This window comes from Lissotriton vulgaris, chromosome 5 (genome assembly GCF_964263255.1).
Source record: "Lissotriton vulgaris chromosome 5, aLisVul1.2, whole genome shotgun sequence".
Classification (NCBI taxonomy): domain Eukaryota; kingdom Metazoa; phylum Chordata; class Amphibia; order Caudata; family Salamandridae; genus Lissotriton; species Lissotriton vulgaris.
The window spans coordinates 1,353,563,578-1,353,581,654 of NC_141693.1; the positions used below are offsets into that span (position 1 = coordinate 1,353,563,578).

General features: G+C 40.9%; 1 protein-coding gene and 1 long non-coding RNA gene across 4 annotated transcripts in view; one reads left to right on the plus strand and one right to left on the minus strand.

The window, feature by feature from the left end:
* The window catches only part of DENND2C (DENN domain containing 2C), a 388,745-nt gene that overhangs the window by 251,719 nt on the left and 118,949 nt on the right, over window positions 1–18,077 (plus strand). For all 3 annotated transcript variants that reach the window (XM_086923286.1, XM_086923287.1, XM_086923288.1), the window contains exon 7: window positions 1,399–1,443. In XM_086923286.1, the coding sequence (XP_086779412.1) occupies window positions 1,399–1,443 (45 nt within the window). The remainder of the gene's footprint in view (window positions 1–1,398; window positions 1,444–18,077) is intronic.
* Window positions 13,073–14,575, minus strand: LOC147712590 (uncharacterized). Its single transcript, XR_015295759.1, has 4 exons — window positions 14,492–14,575; window positions 13,886–13,941; window positions 13,700–13,791; window positions 13,073–13,616 (listed from the first exon to the last, which is right to left on the minus strand). It is a non-coding gene; the product is annotated as an uncharacterized LOC147712590 (long non-coding RNA).

The window sequence follows — 18,077 nt, forward strand, 5'->3', positions numbered from 1 at the left end:
TTGGAAAATATAAAAGGTTTAAACAACTTAACAGCATAGTAAGGAAAAACAGCACCTCATCCGCATATATTGCAATGCGGTAATAGATAACCCTAGACCATTTAAAAGCATAGTAATAAGTAAAAGTTTGATAAGCTGAGAGCCCAGGGCCCAGCTGGGCAGTTTTTCTCCACTTGTTCTGAGCCTTCCAACTTTTTTAAGGTGATGCATAATCCTTCTACAGCTGAGACAAAGAGTGTCTGTTTCTTAAATAATAAAGCCTTTTGTCATGTTGAGTGCATGTAGGGATCTAAATAATTGAGAGGCTTATCGGTCATGCTCAGCCTGATTACCATTACTGGCAATTTATTCCATCCTTGAGAATATGTCTCTACTGGGTGGTAACCTCAACAGCAATGTAATTTACAAATTATTGTTGGAGCTATTGTATTACACCTATTGTGGAATTAACTACAACAGAAGGTTGCAAGAGGCCAATTATTTCTAGTAAATGCTGACAGTTGTAGCTACCACTGCTTGTAAAAAAAATAACACCCGCAGCAGTACGCAGTCCAGGCTACTGGCATTATTTTTAGCTGCTTACCACATATTTTAACCATATGTTGTTATTGGTCAGCATGTACAACATGTGGTGAAAACCACAGCTGGCCATTATTTTATGATGCCACCTGCTTCATGTGCTAATTTATGATGACTGACCTTCCACCAATCCCTACTGTGTTTTTAGTTTGCTTGCCCGCCATGTAAATCATGGTGATCTGGCACAGGAAAGCCTCACAAATTCACTTGAGTGTGGAGATATGGCAACAGCTCTCAACAGGAGTAATTTGACATGTGTTTTCAGGATGGAAATCAAACATCAACGTGTTTATCGATGCCTGTAAACCTATGAGTTTGTTAACTGCATTTTGCAGGTCACCTAAGTAAGGCCTGCTGTTCCTGCGCCTCAAACCTCAAAAGAATTTCACTAAGCTTGATTTAGTAAATCAGGAGGTTAACATTTTGTACCAAAATTGTCTTTTTTATGCATCCAATTGATCCCGAGGTGTTCAAAATAGTAAGTTCAATGGAGGTGTCAAAAACCTTTATGAACTGGGCCCATACCCTGGACTAAGTAACTTCACATAATAGAACAGGCTCTTTCTTTACACAGTACTAGTTCTTGTCCTGTGAACAATAACTACCTTAAATCTTCTCTTTGGAAGCGCTGGGTACTATCCTGGGCAACAGCACACATTTCATAACTAAAAGCTGCGAATTATTGAATCGAAATCAAGCACAAAGCATGCTAGGAATAAAGGTCAACATTTAAAGAACTGTAATTTCTGACCATTGTCAATGTTGGCATTTTACATGCGTTCATATTATCCTTGGTCATCTGTCATTTTTTTGTTTCAGGAGAAACGAGTGATATTGAGAGTGACACTGATGATCGACAAAAAAGTAAGTCAATGACCTTCCAGACGTGTTCTTTGAAAGTAATTCTTCGTGGATTGTGGCCTTGTTTGAGATGCAGTGTATGGACGTCGCCAGAACTTTATTGAGTTTGCATAGAATTTTTTTTTAGCAAATCAAAGCAAGATGACCTTTGTTTCAATCTTAATAAATTTACCATAAAGTATATTTCTTTAATTAGTTGTTTTCAACATTTGTTTATAATGCAGCCTTTGTTTATTAATTCAGTGCCACATACACTTTGATGCACAGTTCAGGCTTGTTTTCTATTGTTTAAGGTGTTCTTATCACCAAGAAGGCGTGTTCCAGCCTGAAACTGAGGAAGCCCTTTGTGTTCTCTCTGTGGCCATTAGCAACAGAAATCATCAAAACCATCTCTCCTCGGCTACGTATTCCATCTACTTAAATATTCCTTATCACCAGGCTTCTCTTTCTGCCCCTCATAATATCTGTTGTTACATGAACTGGTAACCACACCATCTCTCCACCTACTACCATGCCTTTCTAACTTTGTTCATAATCCATGCTATGGAAAGGACAAACACAGAATAGAGAGTAATCCATCCAAGAAAGCACAGGGAACTGTGATTGACCAGAAAACCATCTAATCGTTAACAAGGACTGACTCTGTAGTAGCATTGTATACAGCGCTGGTTTCGACAGACAACATATAATTCAATAGCTTGACCCTCTCCTCCATTATACTATCTCCAGTCCTAACTAAACACCACACCCTTTCCAAGGTTTCACTCCCAGTTTCACATGTCCCAAAAAAGTCTCCCAAACGGATGCATACTGCACACCAATACATTGTTCTCAAATCCCTTGAACGCTATCCTATCCTCTGCTCTCCTGAAGATGTAATGCCCTATAAATCTGTACAGCCCTCAGAACTCTCCTGTCAGCCTCCTCTTCTGCCCTGTTAGCCTTGCGCTAATGCATCAGACACACACATTCGCCTATGAACAGTTACTCCATTTTAGGATCTTCTTTATCGGTTTGAGATGTCTTCAGTGATATCCTCAATTATGTCACTTAACATGTCTTGAGTGGTGTACTGTTTGAGGTCATAAGCAGTGCATTGCAGGGCACATTTATAGTTAGCTCAGTAAACTATAACTGTAAATGTCGGTGGTGTTTCTGTTTTCAAATGTTAGTTTTTATCTTGTTGCAACATCTAACTATGCAAAACTAAAGGGGTTGATGGACGGAGTGTTAAACATTGCAAGCACTCACCCCCAGTTAACTGATCTGGGTTTAATCCATCATCATTCTTTAGCACACTCTGCCACCCCAGTTCAGACATGGCCATATGCAAATCAGTCTGACCCTGTGCCTAATGGGAACAGTCCAGCACGAACACCGACCTATAACATCACTTTAACGGTTCTTTTTTCAATGAATTTCTAGTGTTTTTTTTAATGTAAGCTTAATTATTATTGCCATATCTAACTATAAAGTCACTTTAAATTTGGTTTTTCAGTGAATTTCAGTTTTTCTTTTTTAAATGTAATTGAAGTTCTTATTACCAGACCTAACTTCAACTTTTGTATTTTCAGCAAATAGTTTTTTAAGCCATATTGAGCAAAAGCCATCTCTCTGTGTAGCATGGGAGGAAGGATTAGCTGAGGGCTTGTCCTCTAGTCAGGCCCTGAATTCAGCCCCCACTCCCTGTGGGCAGCCAACTCCAATGCAAACATCCCTTGGAAATGCGCAGCGAGAGTTGGCCGCAGGTCCTGGCTTCTGGCTTTCACAGTTGATCAAACCCCACTGGCTGTGCGCCGCAGGAGGTTGGCTGCAGGTCATGTTCCCAAACCCTGTGATAACCCCACCACGTGCGGCCTACCCCCACAAATGCACAACCTACATTGCATGTTTTATATAATTTATGTACAGTTTTCATGGGTGCCAATGTACCTTTTCCTCTAGTGAAGCTTGCAGCGGGCTCCAACCCCATGTGAGTGAGACTGTTTACAAGTTCGGGATGATCCAGGGACTGAGTCCTCGACTCATATAATGGTGACTAGTACATTTTTCAATCAGATCGCTCAGTACAACAGGACCAGTCCCAGTCGCCCGCTACCAAAAAGGCGGTTGGGATGGAAAGCTCTGTTGGCACTTCTTTTTAGGTCGAAGCCTACATTGCAGGGCATGCCCTGCTGCAGGCAAAGAGATATTGTGAGCAGGGGATTTCAGTATGGCGTGAAGCCACGCCCCTTTTTTCCATTGGCAGGCCTCTGGAAACGGAGGCCTGCCATTGGAAAAAGCTCCTGTTTAGCAGATTTGTCTGCTCTGGATCCCGCCTCTCGAGGACTCCATGACTTGCCTTACGGTAGCACGACAATATTTTTAGAAATATTGCCTTGGCAACCATGAGGCAGGTCAGGGAGTCCTGGAGGGGCGGGATTCAGTATCCTGTTCCCACCCGTTTTTTTTAGTTTGTGCCATCATTCCAGCACGTTCCTCGGCAGTGGAGCAGGTAGGGGAGAGGCGGTGCTGGTTTCCTTAGCATTTTCATTCTTTTTTTGGAGTTCAACAGATAGTTTATTTCGGAAAACCTTAAGGCAGCTAGCTACACAGATGGCCCCCTTGCTGAATTTAAAATGTTGTCCACTTTTCGAAAGTGCACCTATAAACATTGGGTACCTTTAGAATTCTCTGGATGTTAGGAGAAAACGATGTGAATGTGGCATGGATAACTTTTTGTGGGGACAAAAAATATGAATATTTAAATACAAGCTACTCTAACGTCCAAAAAAAGGGCTTAGTACTACGGAGGGAAACGTTCTAGCAGTGAAGAGGCTACGCGTTTTTACTGTTCCAAGATGGCTCCTTTATTCGATCAGAGCATCTATCTTCCTGGTTTGAGATGCTCTGCATATTGCGGTTGGGTGAGTCGCTTAGACCCGCCTTTTCCGAAACCGATTGGATTATTCTGTTATCCTTCAAAATAGCACGCCTCTTTAATGTGCCAGCGTTTCCTGGTTCAGTGCTTTTGCTGAATTTAGGCAGTGATTTACAATTCAGTGACAGTCACTGGCAGCATGTTCTGTCAGTCCTGAACAAACGCGCCTTCAGCCTCACACAGTAAAACCAAATCGTTTGCTGTGGAGTTATGACAAGAGAGTTGGGGTGATTAATGTATTGCTCCAGGTGCCCTCTCCATATATGCTGGAAGAGGCTCTTTTGCTTGAATGCCGTCCCGGATTTTCTCCCATACAAAGTAGAGCGACTCTACTACAAAAGGAAGACCCTCTGCTCTATCGTGTTTATTAATCCCCCCTCTTCCAGAGCATACAGCAGCCGCCTTAACAGAGAAGTGCTTCGGGGGACAGATCAGAGAAACTCGCTAGTGTGTTACTGATTTTACTATTCCCGTCGAGTGGCTGTCCTACCCCTTACATACAGTTCTAAACAGTCCAGTTACATCTCTCCTCATTCCACAGGTTTTAACAGAGATTCACAATAAGCCATTGTTCTGTGGCTACGCAGAGCACCCGCCTCCTGATATTTGCGGACCTCTGTGGTAATGGACAGTTTCACATAGATTGTATGCTGTACGCGCTGCTGAGCTTTACACAATACGGGGACTCACTATTCAAAAGACTACAATAGGCATCTCGCTCAATTCGCTGTAACAGCATCCCGGAGAGAAGGCTCACATGCTGTAAGAGAATAGAAGCCACCCCCACCCCGCCGTACATGCTCAGAGTTGGAGAGCGGTTCACTGAGTACAATGACCCCTTCCCTCACAGGCTGGCGCAGATCTCCCAGAGTGAAGGAAGCCTTGCTGCTGCTCGGGCTGAAGCAGACCGTCGCAGAGCAGAGACCCACAGAGAAGGCTGAGCATAGAAGCCCCTGTCTACAGACTGAAGTAGCTTTTCCCACCATAAGAGACACCGGAGGTAAGTGATTACTAAAAGGTGAAATGCCATCCAGACATGGAAACTTGACAGTTGTCTTCGGCACTAGGCATACTGCTATAGACTGAGAATGGTATCTCTCGGAATAGTGCAAGGCTAGCTGCCAATGTGGTATTTAATAACACCCATAATAAATACGCAAAAGTCTGAGATAATCCAGCGCATTTGGTTCATACCGTTTTCATGGGATTCGTCTATATTTTACAAGCGCCTCATAAAACTGTGGCAATTCAATTTTATCAGACACGGGTGGTATACTTTCCTGTAGACTAGCCTTGCAGACTGTCTATAAATATTCTGTAAATATGTTTTTAATAATTCATTTTTTTAAAGTAGAGAGTGGTTGCTGAGTGTATTACATATTCATTCGCACGAAATAGCCTGTCAAGAAAACAAAGATTAATAAATAGTCAAATCTATGAGACCAAGCTGTTTAAATATTATGTGTTACCCTTTCAGAATTGTGCAAACTTGCTGGTGCAAATGGACTGAATCTGCACACTGTCCTGGGGTGCAACGTGTTATGTAAACACTGCCTTACAGCTGTGGACACAGGATAGAAGGGAAGGGAGTTTTCTGGGGCAGCTGACCCATCAATTTGGTTGGTGCCCAGGACATTGCCTCATAATTTATTTGATCTCCGCTCAAAGAATACAGTGTAGGAGAGGACAAGGATTGTGAGCAGAGTAGAAGTTAAACATTGTACTGTAGTAAACAGTAGAAGCGAGAGTGGGTTTAAATGTAGGTTTAATTGTAGAAGCTGAAAACCCAAGCGGAGAACAGGACCATCTGTCGTCAGGTAGAGGCATAGATGACCAACTGTCCCTAGTGGAATACTCAGCACAGCTGAACCACACAGAACACTGGAAATCTAGAACTCAGTGACGGAGGGAACAACAAGCATAGATAAATACAACATAAGATACTACATATGTCTTCCCTTTAGAAAGTAGTTTAAACACAAGGAAGAAAATGAGCAAAAGGAAGGAAAAGAAAAGACGGATAAAACAAGAAGGCGGAAACAGAGAAGGGAAACAGTAGGAAGGAAGAAGAAACAGAAAACAACAGAAAAGCAACCTAACTCTAAACCTATGGGAATAAGAGAACTTAAACTCTAAATCTATGAGGAACCGCCCTAGTACGTGAACTGCGCCTCAGGACCGATTGTCCCGTACAATCTTGGTTATGACTGACAGCAGTGGAATTCGTGACAGCAGAGGAATTACCAGGTTCACCCGGCAAAGGACATTTCACCAACCGGCTCTTGTTCCACCAATTCCCATTGGCCAGTTTAACAGAATTCCCTCTGACATCACACACTTCAACAGGTGAACTAAACTTAGAAAACCCCTTTTTGACATGAACAGGTTTCTTAATGGAGACATAATCTCCAGGGACCAAATCAATCACCTTTACATTCTTCCTCTTATCAAAATACGCCTTTTGTTTAGATTGAACAGATTCTACATTAGATCTCACAACATCATCATTCCAACGTCCACCTTTCACCCACCTGGACATCCGACCCGGACAAGACAAAGTAGAAGCTTTCCGGCCGCGTAACAACTCAAACGGAGAGACGCCAGTGGTGGAATGAGGCGTAGTCCTGTAAAACCACAACATGCTCCTCACGGAGCTACTGACAACACAACCATTCTTAAGAGCCCACTGTATGCATTCCCCTAAAACTTTGTTCATACGTTCTACGGTACCATTAGTTTCCGGATGATATAAGGAACTCTTCAGGTGTTTGAAACTCCGGTAACCCTTCCTTCAAAAAGAAATCACGAAGGAAGTCAACAACAGTTCTAGCAGTGACCTCCCTGACAAACTTAACCTCGGGCCATTTTGAATAATAGTCCATAAGGACCACAGCAAACCTAGAAGAAGAATCAAGCGCGTTGAAAGGCCCAACGATATCCAACCCAAGCTTCACCCAAGGTGCAGAAGGCAACTCAATGGGGGACAAAGGCTGGTTACGCAATTTCACAACTTTATCACAGCTAGAGCAGATAACACAACTCTTAACAAACTCATCAATCTCTCTATCCATGTATGGCCATCAGAAAGAAAGACGTACTCTTCTCTTAGTCAAGGTCGCACCTAAATGCCCTTCATGCGCACATTTAATCAACCTATCTCTCAGGACCAGTGGAGGAACCAACTTGTCATCTCTTAAAACCAAACCACTCTCAATCGTAAGCTCATCTGCAACTTGTAGAAACGTTTTGAGATCAAAGGCAAGATTTCTTTTTTTAGGCCAACCATTCTTAATAAAGGTGACTACCTTCTGCAAGGTCACGTCTAAAAGTAGAGCCTGCCTCCACTCATCCTCAGACACCGCACACAATTGGGGAAGATCAATAGAAGCAGCCAGATATTGGTCTTTATCTTCTTCATCAATATCAAAATCCTTATCAATCGTGTCAGAAGAACGGGAAAGGAAATCAGCACACCCGTTCTTGTTCCCAGGAATATATTCCACAAGAAAGTCAAACTGAAGCAATTTGGAGGACAAACGTGCAATTCTAGGTGTGAATCCTCTCACATTCTTCCCACTAAGGATAAACACAAGAGGTTTGTGGTCAGTTCTAATGCAAAATTTCTTTCCCCATAGAAAGTTCCTGAACTTCATTACAGCCCACCAGCAAGCTAGTAATTCCTTTTCGATGACAGAATATTTCATTTCGGCACTGGACAAAACTCTTGATGCAAAACCCAGCGTATTGAAATCACCATCCTTGTTCTGTGACAGGACAGCCCCCAACCCCACATTACTGGCATCAACAGTAAGCGTACACATTAAAGAAGGGTCAAAATGCTTTAAAACAGTAGGAGAACTCAGTTGTTGTTTCACCCACACAAAAATCTCTTCACATTCATTGTTCCACTCAAAAGGAACACCTCTCATTAACATACGTGTCAAAGGTCTGAGTTTGCTGCAAAATCCTTTATAAATTTTGAGTAAAACTCACATAATCCTAGGAAGGATTTCATATCACTCTTATCAGAGGGAGCTTTGGCTTTAGTGATAGAATCTACTAGACTAGTCTTTGGAAGGATTCCCTTTTGATTTATCATATGCCCCAAATAATCCACTTCACTGGTGGAAAAGACACATTTGTCTCGGCGTAACACTACTCCAATTTCTTGAAACCTAGATAAAACTTCTTACAGAATAGCGTCATGAGTGTTCTTGTCAGGGGCATGTATAAGCACATCATCTTGAAAAACTGACAAGCCATCAATACCCTTCAATATCTCTGTCATGACTCTTTGGAATACGGACGCCGCTGAGGCAAGCCCAAACGGCATGCGCACATACTGAAAGGTTCCGAAGGGTGACACAAAGGCAGCGAGGGGCCTGGACTCAGGTGTGAGTTCGATTTGGTGATATGCGGATGCTAAATCCAACTTTGAGAAGAACTTAGCATCCTTCAAACTAGCTAACAACTCGTTAATGTTAGGAAGGGGAAACAAATCGACCCAAATCTCCTTATTAAGGCAGCGTGAATCCACACAAACCCTTAGTTCACCATTCTGCTTTCTAGCGACAACCAATGGAGACAACCACAGGGAGGACTCCACTGGTTCAATGATCCCCTTATCACGCAATGTTTCTAATTCTTTTTCCAGATCTTGCCTAATGCTGAAAGGTACATTTCTAAGTTTATGTTTTACAGGACAGGCACCCTCCTTCAGAATTATTCTGTGCTGAAAATTATTTATTCTTCCTAACTCTCCTGAAAAAACATGAGGAAATTCATTGATTAGTTCCTCCAATTCTGGACTGTCTCTCACAGCAACTACTTGATTTTTCGTACCAGGCCTGAGTTGCATGCCAAATAGGCCTTGGTGGAACCAGCCTAAGATATTTAGCCCCTTTTCAGCCACGTAAACCTTCCCCAAAATTTTCCTTCCCATGAATTCTAAAATTTCTTCAAAATATCCCGCTACGGTAATCTCACGTTCCTCATATGAGACTGCTCTCCGATCAGGAGGAAGGAGCACTTTGTTAGGCCATGTTGTACGAAAGAGATCAAGAGTGATCATTGAAATGCGTGCACCAGAATCGACTAATAGATTTAACACACGGTCACCAACTTGTACATTAACGTATGGGTCAACACACAGTTCGGGATCACCAGTAATGACCCCATCATCTCTTACAACAATGACCATGTTACACAGATCCTTAGTTACATACTCCTCTTCTGTTTGGAAGGTATCAGCATCAACCACACACTTCACAGGATTAGACTTTTGAAACGTTTTGTTCTTCCCCGTCTGACACACTTTGGCAAAGTGTCCCACCCTATTGCAAATTTTACAGGTAACAAATTTTGCAGGACACTTCCCATTTTGACCATGCGGTCGGTTACCACATCGAAAACAAATGTTCGTTCTACTAAAAAAAGAATTTTGCTTATCAAAAGACTGCTGTCCTTCTCCATACTTATTGAAAGGATGTTTTGTCTCTTTTAACTTTACTGCTGTGACAGCCTCATTCTTCTTTTCTTCTAACTCTTTCACAGAGATTTGTGATGTCTCTATGCTTTTCGCTACTCTAATCGTTTCTTCTAGAGTAGGATTACCCAAGGATAATAGTTTTTGTTTAATTGCTCTATCAGTACATTTTGCTATGAACTGATCCCTTACTAATTGGTCTGCAAAGTTTTCGAACTGACAGTCCGAAGCAAGTCTTCTTAGTGCCCTTATGAAATTGTCTACATCTTCACCCGTGTTTTGTGTGCGTTTAAAAAAATTATGTCGTAGAACTACTATACTGGGTTGAACATCAAATCTTGTTTCGAGTTATTTAATGTCTGTTGATATTCGTCCAGAATTTCTCCTTCAGCTAGTACTAAATCTGGAAGATGTTTGTATATTTCTCTGCCTTCAAATCCAAAAGAGTGTAACAGGATGTACTTCTTCCTTTCTGCACGATATCTCGACGCACCAATAGCGCCAATGTAGGTTTCGAATCCGTCAAACCATTTGCGCTACTTAATAGGTGGATCTCCAAGCGTTTCTAAGAAAGGAGCAGGTGGTAGAACTCCTTGCAAGGACATAGTGAGAGAATCCACAAATTATTAAAAGTGAGAACAAGGTTGTAGGTAATATACAAGCCAAACACAAGGTAATGCTGGTGAAGACAGTGCAAAAAGAAAATAAATAATATTACCAACTCTGTATTGACAATGTCTCTTATGACGACACAGATTATTTCAGGCAACCCTGACTTGACTCTGAGTTTTTTTTTTTTATGCTTTGTGAAGTATGCTTTGTGAGGTCACAGCATTGTTCAAGTGTTCTTTTACAATTTTATTGACTTCGTGACATTTCCTCTCTTGAACAAGAATGTATTGTCTCTTTGTGACGTAATAAAGTGTCTGTTCGGTAGAACACAAACGTGTCACAGGACAGCTGATGCGCTTCAAGCGTGCCACAGTCAACGTAATGACGTGAAATGGACGATGCGCTTCAGACTGAAACGCAAACGTCTCAGTTACGCAGATGACAGTGCGTGACTCACGTTAATTTTACAGTTTCTGGAACGCATCTCCCAATTTTGCGTTCCAGCGCCGATGACACCAAGCGCGACAAAAACAATTGATAAAATCCAGTTCTCCAGTCGCAAATCGAGCACAGGCACTCGCGTACAGCATGCGCGGCTTAACGCAATTCAGCTACAGTCTTAGAAGGAGGAATGTTACCAGGTTTTGAGGAGACGATGAAACGACGCCTTAAGGATGATAAACGATGATGTCGTCAGGTAGAGGCATAGATGACCAACTGTCCCTAGTGGAATACTCAGCACAGCTGAACCACACAGAACACTGGAAATCTAGAACTCAGTGACAGAGGGAACAACAAGCATAGATAAATACAACATAAGATACTACATGTACTTGTAACAAAATTGCTCTTTAACTAGGCAAGGAGAAAGCCATGTTATGCAAATTAAAGATCGGTTTTAAAACTGGATCCAAAAGCTACAGTACTGGGATTTTGCTTTCATCACATTTCCGATTCCTATCAGGCCGTCAGAAGATACCCGTTTTCGGTATCTTACAAAATTAAAAGCATCGGTATTTGTAAAATCAGCCGTGCTTGCGAGGGTATTCAAGCAGAGGGATAGTTTATTATAAAATTAAAGACACTCTATTCAGTTAGTATCATGATTTCTATTTAAACAAGCATTGGCATAGCCAATAGTTCTCGCTTTTGGGACCTAATAAGTATTTAGTTTTTCAGCACAACATCCTTGGTGCAACAACATCAGCTGTTGCATGGCTAAACCTTGTACCTTATAAGTGTTTAGCCATGTAACAGTTGATGTTGTTGCACCAGCGATATTGTTCTGAAGTTATCCAGCACAATATCCTTGGTGCAGCAACATCAACTGTTGCATGGCTAAACACTTATAAAGGTCCCAAAGGCGAGACCTATTGGCTATGCCAATGCTTGTATTATTATACACTCTACCCAGGTTACAGCGAGGGTAGAGGTAGTGGAGAGCCCCCTAGTGGCATGGTGCAGCCAATGCTTCTTGTACTAAAAACATAAACAGAAATGTACAGTTCTGCAGCCAGGGCACTGCCCTGTTACCCCAGGTTTTTAGTGAGTGAATACTTATTAGAACAAACTCCCTTTAGGCAAGTTACTCCTGGTGTCCTACCCCTTTTTGTGAGGATTAGTTTTGTTTTACACTCTCAGTAGATCATTAGAACCTTGCTACAAAAACCATGATACTTAAATTCCGGCTCCTTACTTAACCAAATAGTGTGATTGTGAGCACATCAAGTATTTTCTTTTTGTTCCTCTGTACATTTACATAATGAAGCTCTTGAAACGAGCCAAGCCAACCCAAATTATGAGAATAATATAATAAAGTAGAGATTTAAAGTACAGACAACACATCTCTGGTAATGTGGTCACATTGGTCCTGTCTTCTCATCCGTTACTAATTCCTCGCAGCGCATGCTGGGATTCAGCTCCAAGTTTTCAGTTGAGCACACAACAGACCTGACATTTTCTGGGGGGAAATTGCAGACGGGAGGAGTAGGGTGTCTTTTGATGCCAGAGCACCTGTGCTCCATGGTGGAAATTTCAGGTTACAAGTGATTTTAACTGGGTCCAGTTGCTCGCATATAAGTTTTGTTCCATCACATACAATGAAGAAACATGAACAAATTAGTTACTTCTAGTTAGCTTCTGGAACTAGTTATTGACACCCAAGGTGTCTGTTGCTTCAGTAAGAGTTTTCTTGTACCGTTTCTACTTAAATGCAGGAGTCACACCCTCCAGTGTGCAAAAACAAATGTATTGCAAATGCATGCAATGGAAATGGTTTGCAAGGGTTCAATAAGCGCTACACTGGCGCTACAGCCCAACAGGCATGCACACAGGCACAATGCTCCCCCTGCACCAACAGAGGCACAAAGTTCACCCATGTATTCACACAAGTAAAATGATCACTCTGCACTCATACAGGTACAATGCTCACCCATGTATTCACACAGGCACAATGCTCACACTACACTTACACTCCACATAATACGTAAATCAACTCCACCTAATCACATGCTGCTCAGTACCACATAATTATACCTCACATAAATCCACTCTATGCCACATAAAAATCCACATAAATACAGTCCACACCTTGCCACATAATTCCACTCTTACGTGTAATGGGGTAACCCTATAACCCTCAGAACCTGGGCGGGTAATAAATTAATAATGATGGTTCTGTCAGACTGAAATACCTAGTGATTTAGTATTTCAATATTATTTTTTGTTTACTTCGTCCCTAGTCAGGATACAAAGTTGGCAGTATTTATAGCAAGACAATTACATACACTGACCACAAGATAAGAAAGAAAGCAACATTTTTACTCAAATACTTTCATATTTTGAATTTGAAACACAAAAAATAACAGATGCTGTCCCTAAAACATACTTAAAACATGATTGACACATAAACTTTGTGCAAATAATTAATACACAATTAAAACAACAAGCAAAATTGTTAATTCATATACTCATTGACAAGGACAACTACATATACAATAATCTGATAGGTACAACAGTTTGATCTTGGTTCCTAAGAGATTTTGAATAGTTGGTTCAAAAAAGAAGGGATTGCGTTGACGTTTCGACCCAGGGGAACGATGCGGTGATTTAACGCATCAAGGGCGGGTCTTCATCAGGACTGTATACATGTAGGGCAGCCTGTTAAATATATAATGGATATATATCAGCGGTTGGTCAGTGGACTAGTGTCTGAAAAAATGAGGGCATGGTAGTTTGCTCACCTCTTATGGACCTTGCTCCGCTTGGAGTCCAGGTCCGTTTCTGAAATGTACTGCCGGTCAGCCGACTCAGACAGCATAGATGTTCCTCATACCTATAATTGAGGATATGGTAGTGATCCATTTCATACTTTACCAATTTCTTTTATTGTTAAATTAATGTTCCACATTCCTTTGTGTAATACATACCTCTGCAATGATTATTTATACAGGAGGCAGAGTGAGGCGATTATTCTCTGATTTGCCTGAAAATTAAACAAAGTGATGTATTCCATTACCACCAATTTTATACCAATAGTGGCTACATTTTAAATTTCACCATTATTCTCAACAGTATTAACACCAGAAAACTAGTTGGTTTTGAAGTGCCCCGAACTACTGCTTGTGAATGCTTCAGAGTATGACTGCCATTGTGCTCCCATAGATGTAATTATCGGGATATCCTAATTAATTCTCAAGTTGCATTTTGACCGCGTTTTTTAAACCTACTTCTATTCATTTCTTAACACAGCCTAACCGGTCTCGGTAGCAGCGATTCTAATTCGGTGCGTTCATGCGCGCCCAGCCGGTATTACTTTGCAAAAACCTGCCCCATGCTCTCAAGGTAGCCAGCGCTATGGCTGCTTTACTGTACACGGACAGTGTTGCTTTAAATCAACGTCCTTCGTTTTTCGGTTAGTTAGGATATTCCCACGATGCACGGTCTTACCCTTATCTTAAAGTACTAATCTTGCATGTAATTCTTAACTGCCCACTCTTAGGCGCGCAGTAAAATATGCCTCATTTTTCACTTACTTTTAATTCACGCCGATCGCGTGTATAACCTTCCGATTGCTGTAGGGGATATCTTCAGTCTACCCTGCAACCTACGTATATAACGTTCGTCACGTGTATACGTATCTTAGAGTCTTCATTCTGTTATTCGTACTAGTTTGTTACATAGCACCCTCTAGTGGTGTAACACAGTAATTTTAGGATCAACCAACATTGAAGTCTTACGAACTTGACATTTAGGACATTAACAATTAATTCCATCGAATGTCAAATAATTCCTCAGTTCAATTATACAGGCCGGTTTTCATGTACATATAATATACGGTTTCACATGTGTCCATATAGATTTAACGACATCCTTTTGGTCTTACGAAATTAATACACTATTTTAAACAGCCGGCAAAAACTTTCTCCTGCCCTCAGAGAAAAACAAATTAGAAAAAGACAATTTTACTATACAGATCGCTCTATTTTCAACATTGCAGCCTTTTAAACAATGATAGACTTGTTTGAAACACGGCAGTTCCTTTCTCATGTACTCAGAGGAAACTAATATCATCACATAATTCGCTCTATTTTTGACACCTTAACATTATAACATGTCTATAATCATTAATGCATATATATATACCTCAAATTTTAGTTTCTTCATAGGTTTTTAGTCCTTTCTAAATATTTTCGCCATATACCACTCAAGGTTCATATATACATTATACACTGAACACAACATTTATTCCATTATACAACGAAAACAACATTTATTCCATTATATCCGTTCGTGTACTAAGGACCTAAACAACTCATTCTTGTTACATGATTATACTTATAAAGCATTTAGATTCATAATTACATCTTAACCAATAGTATATTGTACAGATGTAGTCTAAATCAAACTGTGTGGTTACCCTTTATGTGTTTGAACTGTAACTTGAGCTTAAATTACAATTAGACCGTACAAGTGCGTCTATAGACGACTAATTTGTACATAAGTCTCCTCCTGCTCATTTAGCCCATGTGTTGTGGCTTCCATCATATGTATCCATCTACACTCCTTGTAGTTTAGTTGGTTGCACAAGTCTCCACCCCTCGGGTGTAATGTAATCTTTTCCAGAACTGTCCTTTCTATCTGGTCCGGTGTATGTCCCAATACTGAATAGTGTTCAACAAGTGGTGCTCCCACTATTTTGCATTTAATTCTACTCTGATGCTGGAGGATACGACTTCTCACCTTTTGTGTAGTTTGACCTATATATATTAGCTGGCAAGGGCATCTGATTGCGTACACCACATTTCGGCTATCGCAGTTCGTGAACTGATTCAAACTATAGGTCTTTCCTTTGTGAATAATTTGGGTTCCAGTAATAGAGTATTTACAGGCCTTACATGCACCACACCTTTGATGCCCTGTGATTGGTTTTAGGCCAAGTTGTGTTCGAATATCAGCTGGTATCGGAGTTTCTAGAAAGGAAGACACCACGTGATCTTTAATGTTTTTTGCTCGTTTGAAAGCAAACATCGGTACTTCAAGAATTCCAATCTCTGGGCCAACCAGATCCCAGTATTTTCTTATGATGTTATTTATTTCGTTACTTTTTTTGTTGAATGTTGTAACACATATCAGGCGTTCAGTTTTCACATCTCTTTGTTGAATTTCCAACAGCGTCTCCCTCGATCTATACCACGCACGTTTTCTCGAACGGTTCAGGAGTCCTTATGGGTATCCTCTCTCCCTTAGTTTGCTGATTAGTTGATCACTCTCATTAAAAAAGTCTTTTCTTCTGGTGCAGTTCCGGCGTATTCTTAAAAACTGGCCGAACAGCAGGTTATCCCTTAGATTCCAGGGGTGGTGTGAATCACATTTGAGTAAAGTGTTCCTATCGGTCAGTTTTTTAAATAGATTGGTGACAATTCTATCCTCTTCTACCTCCAACTTCAAGTCAAGGAATGGAATGGATTCATTACTGTTATTCATGGTAAACTGTATATCATCAGATCTTGTGTTCAGCCATTCAAAGAACAGAGTTAAATCCTCCCTGGTTCCGGTCCAAATCATTATGACATCATCTATATATCTGTGCCAAGATGTTATATTTTCTTTATACAAATTGTGTTCAGAATATAGATGTTTATGTTCGGAATTTGCCATGAACAGATTCGCCAGGCTCGGTGCGTAGCTTGCACCCATGGCCACTCCTTTACATAGAAAATAAAAGCAATTTTGAAACAGAAAGTAATTCTTCGTCATTGCTATTCTCGATAGCTGGATTAGAAACTCTGTCGGGATCCAATTCGGCGATGGACGTCCATCCAAAACTTCTTTAATCAACTCGATGGCATCTTCTTGAGGGATACTGGTGTATAATGAACATACATCCAGGGTGACAATTATTTGTGTAGATTTATCAAATGATTGATTTTCCAAAATGTTTATGGCATGCATTGTGTCTCTTATGTAAGCAGGTGTTTCCAACACAAATGGCTGCAAAAAATGATCTTAAAACTGGTTCACTGGTTCCAAAATAGATCCACAGCCCGAAACTATGGGCCGTCCGGGTGGTTGCTGTAAGTTCTTATGCACCTTCGGAATCGTGTATATATTTGGAATTCTTGGTTTTTTGTTGTTTAAAAACTTGTATTCTGCATCACATAGGAAGCCTTCCTCCAATCCCCTTTTAGTCAGATCTCTAATGAGTTTCGATATTTCCTTTGTGGGATCCCCACTATGCGGGTATAGCTATTTTCGCAGTTCAGTTGTTGCATGATCTCAGCGATGTAATCATTCTTGTTCTGGATTACTACTGCCCCACCTTTATCCGCGTTCTTAATAATTATGTCTTTGTTGTTCTTAAGTGACGTGAGGGCTTCTCTCTCATCTTTCGTGATGTTATGTTTGATGTATTTGGTATGTTGTAGATTAGCCATGATCTCTGCCATAACCACCTTTTCATAAGCCAGGATCCTCTCGTTCATCAGATGTCCATCTGGATTGAAAGTTGAGGGTGGTCGAAAAGACGTAGCCGCATTCTTTCATGTGTATTCCTCTTTTCTGTTATAAAAATATTTTAACCTTATTTTTCTAAAAAATTGCTGGAGTTCCAATTTAATATTGAAGGAATTAGGGGGTACAGTCGGTACAAAGGATACACCTTTCGCTAGAATGTCTTGTTCTGCTTTGCTAAGCATGTGATCCGATATATTCAGGATTGGATCTTTGTTGTGTATTGGAGTCGTCCTGGGTTCTCCTGTTTCATACAAAGATATTTGATTCTGATGAGGTTCAGTTAACACTGGATTTTCTTCTCTCACAGGGTAAACAATTTGGCTGCCTTTTTGTTGACCTCCTCTCTGAATTTCTTGTATGTAGTCAATATTTGGAGTGCTTAATTCTTGGGGGGCATTCTCTTCCCTCAAATCCTCATGGGTATTTGTAATCACCATCAATATGTTTGTCGTCTCGTGCTTATCTCCCCATGATTTTGTAGAAATTGATGTTGGAACCGAACCCTGGTGTTGTTCTGGCGGTTGCCGGTTCCCCTGTTCCATCTCTGAGGACGGCTCCAAGTTGGGTCTCGATTGTTCCACGTGGGATCCCCTAAAAAATTCTGCT